We start from the raw sequence: 13,279 nt of genomic DNA on the forward strand, positions 1-13,279 counted from the left end.
AATGCATGACTCGCCCTGCACATCTCGCGGTCATGTCTGTTTCCAGATGAGCCACTCGGAAACCCCAGGATTAACGTTTCATATCCTTTAGGAAATATCTTAAAAGAAATAGCAAAGGAAGATAAAATAAGTAAAAATATGCTCAGTTTACACTGAAGCTCAGGGAACACAAAGACACTTTTACAGGAACAGTGGCTCCAAACCTGGTTCAGGGAGACCTAGTTTGAGGCAACTTTGCAGATTCAAACCTGTCTCCCCCTGGTGTGCCATGCAGTGGATTGAAACATGGCAGTCTCTGAAACTAAGTTAAAAGCCACAGTGGCTTTGTGTTCCCTCGGCTTTACACCTCATCGGTCATTTCCCCCAGGGGAATTAAACTCTCCCAAACAGTCTAAGCTTAATAGCCAGTGGAAGGCTTAGACCCTGCTGAGATGAAATGGCTTGAAACGGCAGCCATATATAATTAATATACAGTGCCTATAGCAAGTGTTCACCCCCTTGGATGCTTACACAGTTTGTTGCGTTACAACCTGAAATCTTGATGCATTTAAATGGGATTTTTTTTTCCTTTGATTTACACTACCTACTCAACACTTCGAAGAGTCAATAAACTTTTATTGTGAAACAACAGTTAATGACAACAAAAAAACTGAAATGTCTTGGTTAGATAAGTATTCACCTCCCTGAGTTAATACTTGGTAGAACCACCTCTGGCAGCAATTACAGCTGTGAGTCTTTTGGGGTAAGTCTCTACAAGGTTTGCGCATCTGGATTGTGCAATATTCGCATTCTTCTTGGCAAAATTGTTCAAGCTCTGTCAATTTGGATAGGGATCGTTGGTGGACAGCAATCTTCAAGTCTTGCCACAGATTCTCAATCAGATTCAAGTCTGGGCTTTGACTAGGCCACTCTATGATATTTACTTTCTTGTTTTTAAGCCACTCCAGTGTTGTTTTGGCTGTGTGCTTGGGGTCATTGTCCTGCTGAAAGGTGACTCTCCATCCCGGTCTTAGGTCTTTTGCAGATTGAAGCAGGTTTTCCTCAAGGATTTGCCTGTATTTAGCTTCATCCATTTTGCCCTCTACCCTGACAAGCTTCCCAGTCCATGCAGATGAAAAGCATTCCCATAGCATGATCCTGCCACCACCATGCTTCACAGTAGGGATGGCGTTACCTGGGTGATGTGCTGTGTTGGGTTTGCGCCAGACATAACGCTTTGCATTTAGGCCAAATAGTTCAATTTTTGTTCCATTGGACCACAGAATCTTTTGCCACATCTTTTCAGTCTTCCATGTGCCTTTTTGCAAATTCCAAGCAGGATTTTACATGGGCTTTTTTTCAGAAATGGCTTCCTTCTTGGCACTTTTCCATACAGGCCAGATTTGTGGCGTACCTCTGTTATTGTTGACACATGGACAGTTTCTCCCATCTCAGCCATGGAACGCTGTAGGTCTTTCAGAGTTGTCACTGGCCTCTTGGTGGCTTCTCTGACCAATGCCCTTCTAACCCGGCTGCTCAGTTTGGGAAAGTGTTGAGTAGGTTGTGTAAATCAAAAGGGAAAAAAAAAAATCAATTTAAATGCATCAAGATTTCAGGTTGTAACGCAACTAACTTAAAACTTCTCATAGGCACTATATGCCTGCTGTAAACTTCATCTTCATAGTGAATGGGAGTCCACAGCAGGTAAGATTTATATAATTATTTCATTAGTTACTGTATATACTTTTTTTTTTTTTTTTTTTTTTTTAATTATCATCATTTAACATGCTTACTTATTTCACCCCTGCTTTTCTCCCTAATTTAGAGTGTTCCTGGAGGACAAAGGCTAGCCCTGCCAGTGTCCACATGATGTTCACTGGGCAACTGGACAGTGGGGCCCCCTGTAGCATGAGAAGGAGATTGTATCTCCCTGTGAAATCCAGCCATGCCTTTACCAGGTAAGCCACTTGGGGACCAAATGAGAACCTTTTTCAGTTTTCACTTGTTCAGGTGTAATAATTTAACTTAATTGTGTTAAAGAAATCCACAGCAACAAAAAATAAACAAAAATGTGCTGGCTATAACTTCAGTAAATATAAGTATATCAGTCTATCTTGAAATGCCTTAATGAATTTAACATAATTGTGAATCTGGGCTTCTTTTTAATTGAGTCGTTTTCTTTAAACATTGGAAGAACCTGACATACAATGTAAACTAGATGACAATGGTACATGGGAATTTAAAAAAAAAAAAAACACTGAGACTAAAGATGTCCGCATGAAAGGACTGCCACATAATAATCATTGTGTCCGTCTCAGTTCTGGGTAATAATTAGGTGCCAGATGCTGGGATAATAGATGCGTGTACTTGATGGCATTAACCAGTTTTCAGCTAGCAATGGCTTTTGATTACTCTTGTTACTACTGTAGAATATTAATGACATTTCCTTTTTTGTCTAGATTTTGGTGCACATGTAATCTCAATGCAACATTTTAAGAGTGTACTTTATATATTAGGAGTTCATAAATAATGTATAAAAGGATCAGTGTTTAAACTTCAAAAAGGAGACTGATGAATCATGCTGTTGCCTCACTCATTGAATTGACACTTGTACTGATATGAAGATGCCTCAGACATGCTTGATTTAGAAGTAGTCAGGTTTATGCTATCAGGGCTTTTAACTCAATTTGGACTGATTTTTATTTTGGCATTTACAGGGAGCTGCAATTTAGTAAGTATAACTTTTTAACTTATAACTTTTTTTTTTTTTTTTTTTTTTTTACTGAGGAAGGTCTGCAGTTGAAAGTTTATGAAAAATGTTAAACCAAAAAATCAACTCAAAAGGCCATCAATCTAAGGAAAAAAATAAATAAAAATCTTCACATTAATTCAATGAGGCAATTTCGGGCGAGTATTGTTTATTACAGCTATGTACAGTAAAGCATGATTACATGATTTGTATTACTTTGTAGAACATCTTGTAAAATGCTAAACTGAAGGTAGCAATGCCAGGCAAAGTAACATATCCATTTATAAATCAATAGAAACAGTGCAGGGTACATCTGTTAGGTTCAAGGACCACTGAAATATTTGCTTACTTGCGTTTCGTCTGTGCTCGTGTTTACTTCAATGGGGTGTACTCATTTATTTATTTTTTTGTGTGGAGTGAGGCTCATTTTTGTATTGTGGTGGTAAAATACTGCTACAGACATTCCTACAGCACAAATACAATGTGTTTCTCTGGTCACATCAAGCAAGAATAAAAATAATTCCCTTTAAATAACTGTGTCCCTTTCAAGGTAATTGGTAGTATTTACAATTGCACTTTCACTTTAATCATTTTACCACATTTATACTTTAGCGATGCATCCTAAATGCTACCAAATTGCTTTGCCAAATGCTAGAATTACAGCAGAAATATAGAAGCAGACATTAACAGTGCATACACATTTGTAGCACACTCAGGTGTCATACTGGGCTGCAAAATGTAACAGAAAACCACAGTTTGGTAATGAAAATGAACATTGTCTGGCATTTTTGTACTACATTCTACCCCAGTGTTTTACAAAAATCATCTTACACGTATAAAGTTACTAAAGCAAGAAGCAACAAGATATACATACAGGTTTACTCAATAATTGTAATGGACACAGTTTAAGCCAGTGTTTTTGCCTTTGTGATACACTTTGTGGCAAAAGGAAACAACATCAACAAAAAATGAAATAAAACTAAGTTAAAACAAAGAAACTACTTTGACATTTTCAACCCTGGTCCCAAAATGACTGTTGTTTTAGTCCATTCATTTTGCACATGCAATGGCCTCAAGCTTTAGTGAATGTCAGCCCTACCAGTAACAAACTAAAATGTCATTTATATAATCCCTTTTACAGGACAGAATAACAATCAATAGCTCTGCAATAAAAAAAGCTCACAGACACAGATTTACAGAGGTTACAAAGAATTAAAAATACACTGCTTAAACAAACTGAACAACGGTACATTTGAAGTGATAAACTTTTTGGGGCAGTGTAACTTACAAAGCAATTTCAGTACAGTACATGCCATTGCCTTTCATGCAAGCCCTTTCTTTAGAAAGCTAAATACTTAGCAAACCATCGAAAGGGAAGCATTCTGCAGTCTTACTGCTTTTTGAAAAATATACACCTGTACATCTAGCTTGAACAAAAACAAAACATGACAAAAAGGATTTTCTAAGTTACAGGCTTTCAACTCCTGCTTCACGGCAGAGCTTCGACACAGCTCTGCTCTTCGGATATCTCATCTAGTATCTGAGCTTCCATCGGACTGGCAATCTCATTGTCAAACGCTTCCGGGTTTGAGATGGAATCTTCCGAGCCCCTGGCTTTCCTGCCATGCTGCTCCAAAGGGGATGTGCTTTCGATCGACTCCAGATCTTCGATGCCCGCTCGGTAATGGATCATGAGAAGGGTTAGGGCTTGTAGTCTTTCTCCGGATTTGGACAGGGCTGCAGCAATCAAAGACTTCTTTCTGGCATCAGTGGTCTCTTTCTCTTCTCGGACAAGGGAATTGTTGTGTTCCAGCTCCTGATCGATCTCTTGTTGCAACTTGTCTAACATCAGTTCCAGCTTCTGGGATCTCTCGTCTGTCGGCAACCCCCGGTAAAGATCTCGGCCGATTTCTTTGACAGCGATGAACACACTGTCATCTAAGCCTCCTTCTTTTCTAACTAGTTTTGTACTTGCAGGAGCTGGACGTTTGGATGGACTGCCGGCAACATATGTCTCTGTGTCACTGCTTTCATTATCAGATGTGTTGGGCGTGTGTTTCGGAGAGGGTTCGACTGTCTCTGGCCCCTGCTCCACAAGGCGAGACTTAGGTATCTGCCTTAGGTTTAACAAGCGGGAGCTAGTGTTGATGATATGTCTGGTCAACCCTGTGGCCTTGTTCAGGGTTGACTTTGCTTCCAAGTCCACCCTCTTGTCACCTGCCACGCAGTAAGGGTTCTCCGCTAGGCATTTTTCCTGGCATTTCTTATGGCACACATAGGCACAGATCATGCATTGTGATGCTGCTTTGGTCCAAACTTTCTTCTTGCAGTACTCACACCAAGTTGGGTTTTGAAACTGTGTGTCTTGGAAATTATGCTTGACTTCTGTAATCAGCATTGGTGGGAGGTTAGCTTCTTCTTTGGGAAATTGCGGTGCATCTTCCTGTACGCTGCATTCTCTTTCCCTTTCCATCAAACTGCTAGAGTGCTCAGATTCCCCCTCTTTCAAATAGGTGAAGTTTACAACAACATCCCCGTAACACAGTTTTTCATTAAATCCCTTGTGATTGCTTAGATTTCTCAGAGCAGTTCTGCTGACACTAGCTTTTGGTTCTGGTGTGTTTAGCCTGAAAGTGGTTTGATATTCCATAGAAGATGTAGACAGACATTCCAAGGCGATGTGTTCAAGTTTCAAACTTACATGTCCGAGGCAGATGAGACTACCAAGTTTAAAAGGGTCCTTACACCAAAGTGCTATGTTAAGGTACTTCTGGTGACTCTCTGGCTCAAACACTTGTGAGGCTTTTTTCCATCTAGCAGTTCGGTTGCGATAAACGGCTTCCGAGGATTCCCACATTGCTTGATCCTCCACACTATCCTTAGTGCTGCAGGAGCTTTCAGAAATCTTGTCTTTAGAGTCCACTTTGCTTGAATTTGAGGGTTCCAGCTCTTCGTTTTGTTCCATGGGTTTCACAGGCGACTTCTCAGCTGCTTTCTCCCCGTTGTTCGAAGGTGGAGGCGGTCTTTCCGGCTTTTCGATGGGGGCGTCTCCTGAATCCAGTAGGCACTGTGTTTCTGAGGAAGCCAGGGTCAGCTTAATGTGTGGTCTTGGGGGCACAGGGGGTCTGTTTGGAGGGACATGCAAAGGCTTGCCTTGCTGTTGAGTTGATTCTGGGGGCTCTGTGTTTTTTGGGAGGGGAGGTTTAGTCCCATCCTTCAGCTGTGGCTTCAGTGGCGCCTGAAGACCTCCCAGGTTCACTTTGCGGTTAAGGATGGGGGATACGGTTCCTAGGGGTTTAGAAGCAAGGTTGGCCACTGTCCTTTTGGGGCTTTGGTTTATGTTCAGCAGAGACTCTTCCTTGATATCACTGCTTGGTGGCTTCACTTCATACACCTGCTCTTCTGACTCAGGGTCCAAATCTTTGCCATCGCTGCTGTCTAAGGTGTTGATGCTGGCAGAGTCCTCCTCGTACACGGGCTGCGTCAGGTAGGCTGGCTCTTCCAATTGAGTGAACCCTTCCTGCAGCGCCCCCACTGGCTGTATCTGATGTTTCACTGGCCTCTCGTAGTAAACCAACACCTTATCCCCAGCCTGCTTAATAAGCTTCGGGACGTGAACTGAAGAGGTCACCTTCACTCCTAGAAAATCAGTGAGAACAATTGTAGAAAACAAAGTGCTTCTACCATTATTAGAGACACGTTACAGTACATAGTATTGTAAAGCCTCACTTAAAAGTTGTTTTCACTGAATCTTTTAAGGGTACACTACAATTCCATGTTATACAGGTGGACCTTGAGACTGTGCCCGTGAGACCCGAGTGGCAATTGACATAATCTGGGATGCTGAAATACTAATGTTTTGGTAGGAGAATTAAGTCATTACAATCTCCTACTCTGTGCATTCAATCTCTTATTTCTACATTATAAATACATATTTTAATGCTACTAATTTCCAAAAAACTGAGGACAGTTACATGTATGATATATTGATTACTAAACTGTGTGCTAGGATAAAACAACACATGTTAAAAATAGTGTTTGGATGCATTCAGTTCAAACAGTTAATTGGAAACCTGTTGATGTCTACTATCTAGTGCAGGGGTCTCCAACCCTGGTCCTGGAGAGCTACAGGGTCTTCTGGTTTTCGTTTCAACCGAGCTCTGTTACTTAACTGAACCACTTATTGGCTGAATTACTCAAGATTAACAGGTGTTCCAGAACTTTAGCCATTGATGATAAGATACCTATAAAACCTGCAGGATTGGGTCTCTTCAGTACCAGGGTTGGAGACCAAAGATCTAGAGTAATAATAAGCTTTTCATTTTTAATAAGGAAGGCTTTTGGGAAGTTGAATTTGCATACCAAGAGGTGTTTCCTTTGACAGTTGTTTGAAATTTCCATGTGTGCTAGCTCCAGCTATAGCACCTTTGACACAGTATACACTCAAGATCTATAACATACACTGATGCTTTACATGGTATGCTTCAGACAAGACCAAAAAACATACCACATCATTATTGTATAGCAGGGCTACTCAACCCTGGTCCTGGAGGGCTGCTGTCCCTCTTGGTTTTTGTTCTAACTGTACAGAAAATTGATTAATTGGACCAATTAAGCTTCTAATAAGCACTTAATTGGTCCAATTAAGTAATTTAGGGTACAGTTGGAACAAAAACCAGGAGGGACAGCAGCCTTCCAGGACCAGGGTTGAGTAGCCCTGTTGTACAGTAGTTCTTAATTGCACAATCTCCTGTGTAGCCATGTCATGACAGCCTCATCTATCTATTGCTCATGAACTCATAACATACATAATACCTAAGTTTTAGGTGGTGCTTTTTTCATGGTTTTACACAGCAAGGATGGAAATAAGACTCATGTTGCACATCAGTTTAATCCATTCCTGGTTTCAGTACAAGTTTAAATCACACACACCCCTGACTTGTTATCTATACACTGTGGCTAATCAAGCTTATATTTAAACCTGGAATGGGGGAAAGTGCTATGCAATAGAAGTCTTATTTCCATCCCTGCACAGATAGCAAAACCACCAGTGCAATCTTCACAGTTACTGTATCAAAACAGCATAACAAATATAGGATTTGTCTTAATTATGACAAATAATTCAAAAGACTATTAAATCTGCAGTGTTAAAACTGCATGACCACTCACCTCCGATGGCAATGAGTCTATCTCCTTTCTGAAGGTCTGCCAGGGCAGCAGGGGAGTTGGGGACTACAGTCTCAATACTGACATGCACAGCATCCCCTTCAATGGTTGGTGCCTGCCTGAATGTCAGGCCAACACTTTGGGAGTTTCCTTTGATGATTTCAGCCTGTACAAAAACAGAAACAAAACAGAAATATAATTACTATAGGTGATCAAAGGACCATCATCCAATTCTGTTCCATTCTTTGTTTTATCCCCTTCCCTTTATTAAAATGTAATCTTTAAGTGGAACTGTGATAAAAAGCATATACAGTACATATCCTGTGGTGAAAACAGGATATTGCTGTATTCAATAACATCCATCAGTTTGCACAAAGTTTATGCCTTTCGAAAATCACTAGTGAACACCACTTGACTTTGAAAGCATTCAGACTATTCACTGCTACTGCCGCCTCACAAATTAAAAGGGCACCAACTGTTTAGAGCTGTATTGCAATGAGAAAGACCCACAACATACTGCAATCACTGGGGTCTGCTTAACTGCTCTAAACAGCAGTGGATCAAAATACTGCCCATGTTTATTTCATTCAAGCAAGGCCAAGGTTATGGAAATCAAGGATCTAAACATTCATAGAGTATCAGGAGTGTATTTCTATCTGTGAAACACCAGGGTGTTGGGATTTCATCAGAAATATTTAATAAGATCAATAAGATACACAGACAGCTTTGAAACCTGTAAGACACAATAAATACTACATTCCTGCCAAAGGGTATTTGGCACAACAAAAATACCAAGTCTGCTACTAAAAGTAGGGATGCAAGATGTTTTTGGGAAACTTAGTAGGACATAGGATCACTCCATATATTAAGAAAAATACATAAAATAATTAAATAAAACACAGCTGTAAATTCAAAATTAGAGCCATCAGTATGACGAAAACATTGATGACCATGAAGTATATCAACCGTACAGAATACTAAAGATTAAGAACTGGCAATAAATAGTTTAATGAAAATTGGATAAGTGGAATTTAACCTAGATGTCATGAGGTAATCAAATGAGGTGTTACAGCAGTATAGTCGGCAAACACTCGGGATGCCACAGGAGAAGGAAAAATATCCTGAATAAGCAGTCCCAATTAAAAGAGGTAGTATAGACGACTGTCACATTTTTTTGATTCTTAATGAAAAGAAAAAGAATGAAATCACATCACTTTATGACTAAATGTTGAATATATATTTTAAAATGAGTCCATGTTCTTTTTTATTCCTAATCAAAATTAAATCGCATATGCGATGTTGACACACCAACTTTCTTTGCAGCAGCAGCCTGAGAAACGGCAGGAGACTCCAGCTCTTTCAAGAGGTCAGCGTGATTTACACAATTGATGCAAGTCACAGGATAATCACATTCTCAATGCACTGCTCTACGTGACTTGTCTTGCTCTGAAACGCGACTTCTGTTCATCATTTGGAAATACCTACCAGGCCTTGAATTTCATTTGTGTGTGCTAGGGGGATTCCGCCCCATATATTGCAGCCAATGAGGAATTCCAAAATTTTAGGTGGGGAATGGCAAAAGAAAAGGCACTTTTGCATATAAAAAAATATATACATATTACTGCATCATCATTCACACTGGTGTTGCTTTAAAATAAGCCGTTTCAGGAGACCAGTTGTTCATCCCTGTGAGACAGAGCACTCTCCATTGCTTTTGCAATTGCCTGACATGAATTTTTTGTATGCAGCTGAAGAAAAAGGTGCTTTTCTTTTTAACCAGTGCTCCATTTTTTTTTTTTTTTTTTACTCTTTACACTATTTCCACCAGTTTTTCACGGTTTTCATGTATGTATGTTTAAGTACTGGATAGTTTGTGCTGCATGCACGTAATATATCAAATGAAAGGCCACAAAATTACCTTTCATACTATGTAAGTTGCAACAGGACCAGGCATACTATATGTGGTAGAGATGAGAATATATGTTTAAAAAAAAGAGAAAAACAAAATACGTTTTCCCAAAATAATCATGTTTGGCACTACTAGCTATATATATATATATATATATATATATATATATATATATATATATATATATATATATATATATATATATATATATATTAACCCAATATGAAATGAACACGGGGGGAAGCTGAGCTTCTAAGATTTCTAATGATACCGCCCCTTTCAGTCTAGCTGCTATAAAGAGGTAACAAGAGACTCAAAACGAAACCTAAGTTATGAACTCTGTCACATGATGAAAGGCTTGACTTCAGATGATCGTAGTTCTGGCTAGGAGTACCCTATACACTCACTGAATACGTCTTTGGAAAGCCCAGAGTCTGTACTTTTAAAGGTAGGTGACTTTTAAGGTGCCTGAGTAATATGTGCGTAACCTTCGGTGCGCTGGCGCCCCAAAATGAATGGAGCTTTTAAGAGTTAAAGCGAAAGTCACCTCTTGCAAAACAACACTTTGATAGACTTAATATCGTGTTTTTTTTTTATCAAAACTGGTTTACTTATACTGGAGTGTACTGAGTTTCTACAATCCTTAAAGATAGCGGCTGAGAATCACGTATGAGAGAATATAGTCTCGCGGCACTTAAAATATCCAGCAGTACTATTTATTTATTTATTTTAACCAGAACTACTCAGAATGCGGCTCATAGTGCTTTCGTCACTGACACCTGCTTCCTTAGAGATTGTTGTAGTGTTTCGGGCATTCTAAATTGGGTGAAAAATACAGTATATTGGTGTCTTAAAATTTATCTGCGGGATTTTCGCACACTGAAAGTTGCAGATATGCGAGAGCAACTTGGAAAATGTGCGATTCCCCCGCTGAAATTCAAACCCTGGTGACGTCCCAATTAAACGACATATAGCATTGTGAAGCACCGTCACCCAGAGTATATCCCATTTAAACAGCAATCCGATTAGGTGGCACAGACTTTACAATAAATGTGTTTTATGTGTTTAAAATAATGTGTTTCTTTTGAAACTGCTCAAATGTAGCAAAAATGCATCTGGAATACAAGCTTGACACCATAAAAGCTATAAGGGATAATATCCTCTAATTAGAACTTTTCTTTTTCTAGCCAAGAAATGGTTCTCACTTGAGTGCTCTTCACCCTGAGTGAAAAACACCATTATCATCCTGTGCAGTTTGCATTGTTCAGATAAGGGTACAACAGTTTGCCATGACTTTCTATACATGTGCATAATTTCTTAATAGTAATGTCCTTTGTTTTTCTCCTACTCTGATCACAAGAAGGCTGATGTTATTGCATTTTTTCGTGATGGATTTAGTCTGCTTCATTTTGATGCCACGCACCCTGCTTTAGGTTGTCCTATTCAGGATCTAAGCAACTTTAAAAGCTTCGTTTCTACAGAAAACAAACAATCATGGCAACTGACAAATACAGAATCATCATCAAAACTGTATATTTAAACCTCTGGGTCAATTAACAGTTGTTGTTTACTGAAACAGTACCACTTACAATTAAAAGGAAAGTAATAACTTTAGAAGCCTTCAAAAATAGCTTTTAGTCTTTACAAGATACATCTTCGCACTCAAGGTTACTAGCAACAGTGATGGTTCTCCTTACAAGCAGCTATACAGCTCTGTCTCTACTCTTAGACCAGAGTAAGAATCTCTAATCCTGCACCCAGTCTCCTTTAGGTATATTACTGAAATGACCAATTGACAGGGATTTGAGCATTCTCTCTTCTGTTAATCTGCTCAGATAATATATTGGACATCCACAAACTCTCAAATAATATATTTTGGACGTCACCATCAGAAATAACATGGTTTATACGCATAAGTATTGTGTACATTACAGTACTTAACTGGGATCCTGGCTGTCAATAAGGCAGGTTTGGAGAACTCTTCAGTAAAGAAATGAGACACCTTGTCCAAACTTTGATGACAAAGAAGCCCATGTAAACTGCTAATTGAGGGGATTTCTGCAAGTCGAGCTAATTATATCATAGTGGCAGTTACTACAAAGACAGCTGTCTTGAGCCCCTTTCACACACATATGCCACTACTGAGCCGTCTCAGACGTTAAAAAAAATCTTTAAAATACCCCTTCATTCTCGCAGCACGAAATTGTACAATCTGTGCCAGTATAATACCGTCATAACCCTTTCACACTGCCAAAGGGATCATGCAAGTACAACTTTCAAACCTGTCAGTCAACAGATCGTTTTCATGGCAACGACGATTTGCCCATAAATTTCAACATCACCCACCATCCTTCGAGGTGGTTCAGAAACAGCATAAAATATTACAGCTCTGTGAAAGTGTAAGCAATTCACACAGACCAAAATTCCGCATCAGTGCCAATTCTGAGCGGTCATAAGTTGGCTGTGTGAAAGGGGTATTGGTCACAGTCAATGTTGCATCATTGTTTTTTTTAAAGCATCAATCTCTGGTTATTTTTCTTACATGTGCAGATACCACACAAGCATGGACTTAAACCCCCTGCCTCATGTCAACTGCATTACTGTAATTATCCTCCTTAACAGTGTGCCATCCAACCGCAGGAAGGCAGGGTTGGAACTATCGAAGATGACTATTACAAATGTTCTGAATTATTTCATTAAAAACTGGCGCTTGCACACAGATCTGTATACGGAACCTCTTATGGCTTCTACCAACACTGTGACTAACTGTAGCCTGCTTCTACCAACACTGTCTGCATCTTTCACCTTCACCTTCATAGGCACTACAGACACAAGCACTACAATGGAAAACAAAGGTTTGCTTGGAGTACACAAAACTGAGCCCAGAGAAAAACAGGTCTGCAGTAAAAACTACAGTATACACTAGACAGTTTTTACAGAGTAGTAGTATTAAACACAGCAGCAGTTTTGATAGATTGTGTATTATTAGGTGCATGGGTAGTTGGCCTGTCCGAATGAGGGCTGCAACGAAGGGTACATTTTGACCTTCGAAGGTTCGGATCACATTACCGAAGGAAGGTTCAAACAGTTCCTTTCCAAGCAGGTTATCAGTCAGTCACATTTTACTACTACAGTACTACTAGATACTACCTTAGGCTTGTCTAGTAACCCTGGAGATTGGTTGTGCCTCCATGATACATCAACAGTCACTTGCACAGTTTGCATTCAACTTTTTTTTGGCCGTCTGGGCATTTAACAAATAAATAGCAGACAGTAGATGGATTGAGTAGGGCTGTTAACTAGTGTTAACTACACTGGCAATACATTGTCACTCCTGAGTCATACACAGGTGCATTGAGATGAGTATTTGGCCCCCTGATCTTATTTAATTTCTGCTCCACAGCCTGTGAAATCCATTTGCATTGTGCCCCGAATACCAGCCCTGAAAACAGCCTTGTGTTCAAACTGTGATCTAC

General features: G+C 39.6%; 1 protein-coding gene across 1 annotated transcript in view; it reads right to left on the reverse strand.

The window, feature by feature from the left end:
* Positions 1-2,880: 2,880 nt before the first annotated feature.
* pdzd8 (PDZ domain containing 8) overlaps positions 2,881-13,279 on the reverse strand; it is a 93,028-nt gene continuing 82,629 nt past the window's right edge. Inside the window, exons 4-5 of the mRNA XM_041268211.1 lie at positions 7,898-8,060; positions 2,881-6,367 (exon numbers count right to left, since the gene is read on the reverse strand). Coding sequence (XP_041124145.1) covers positions 4,218-6,367; positions 7,898-8,060 — 2,313 coding nt within the window. The 3' untranslated portion in view covers positions 2,881-4,217. The remainder of the gene's footprint in view (positions 6,368-7,897; positions 8,061-13,279) is intronic.

This window comes from Polyodon spathula, chromosome 13 (assembly GCF_017654505.1).
Source record: "Polyodon spathula isolate WHYD16114869_AA chromosome 13, ASM1765450v1, whole genome shotgun sequence".
NCBI lineage: Eukaryota > Metazoa > Chordata > Actinopteri > Acipenseriformes > Polyodontidae > Polyodon > Polyodon spathula.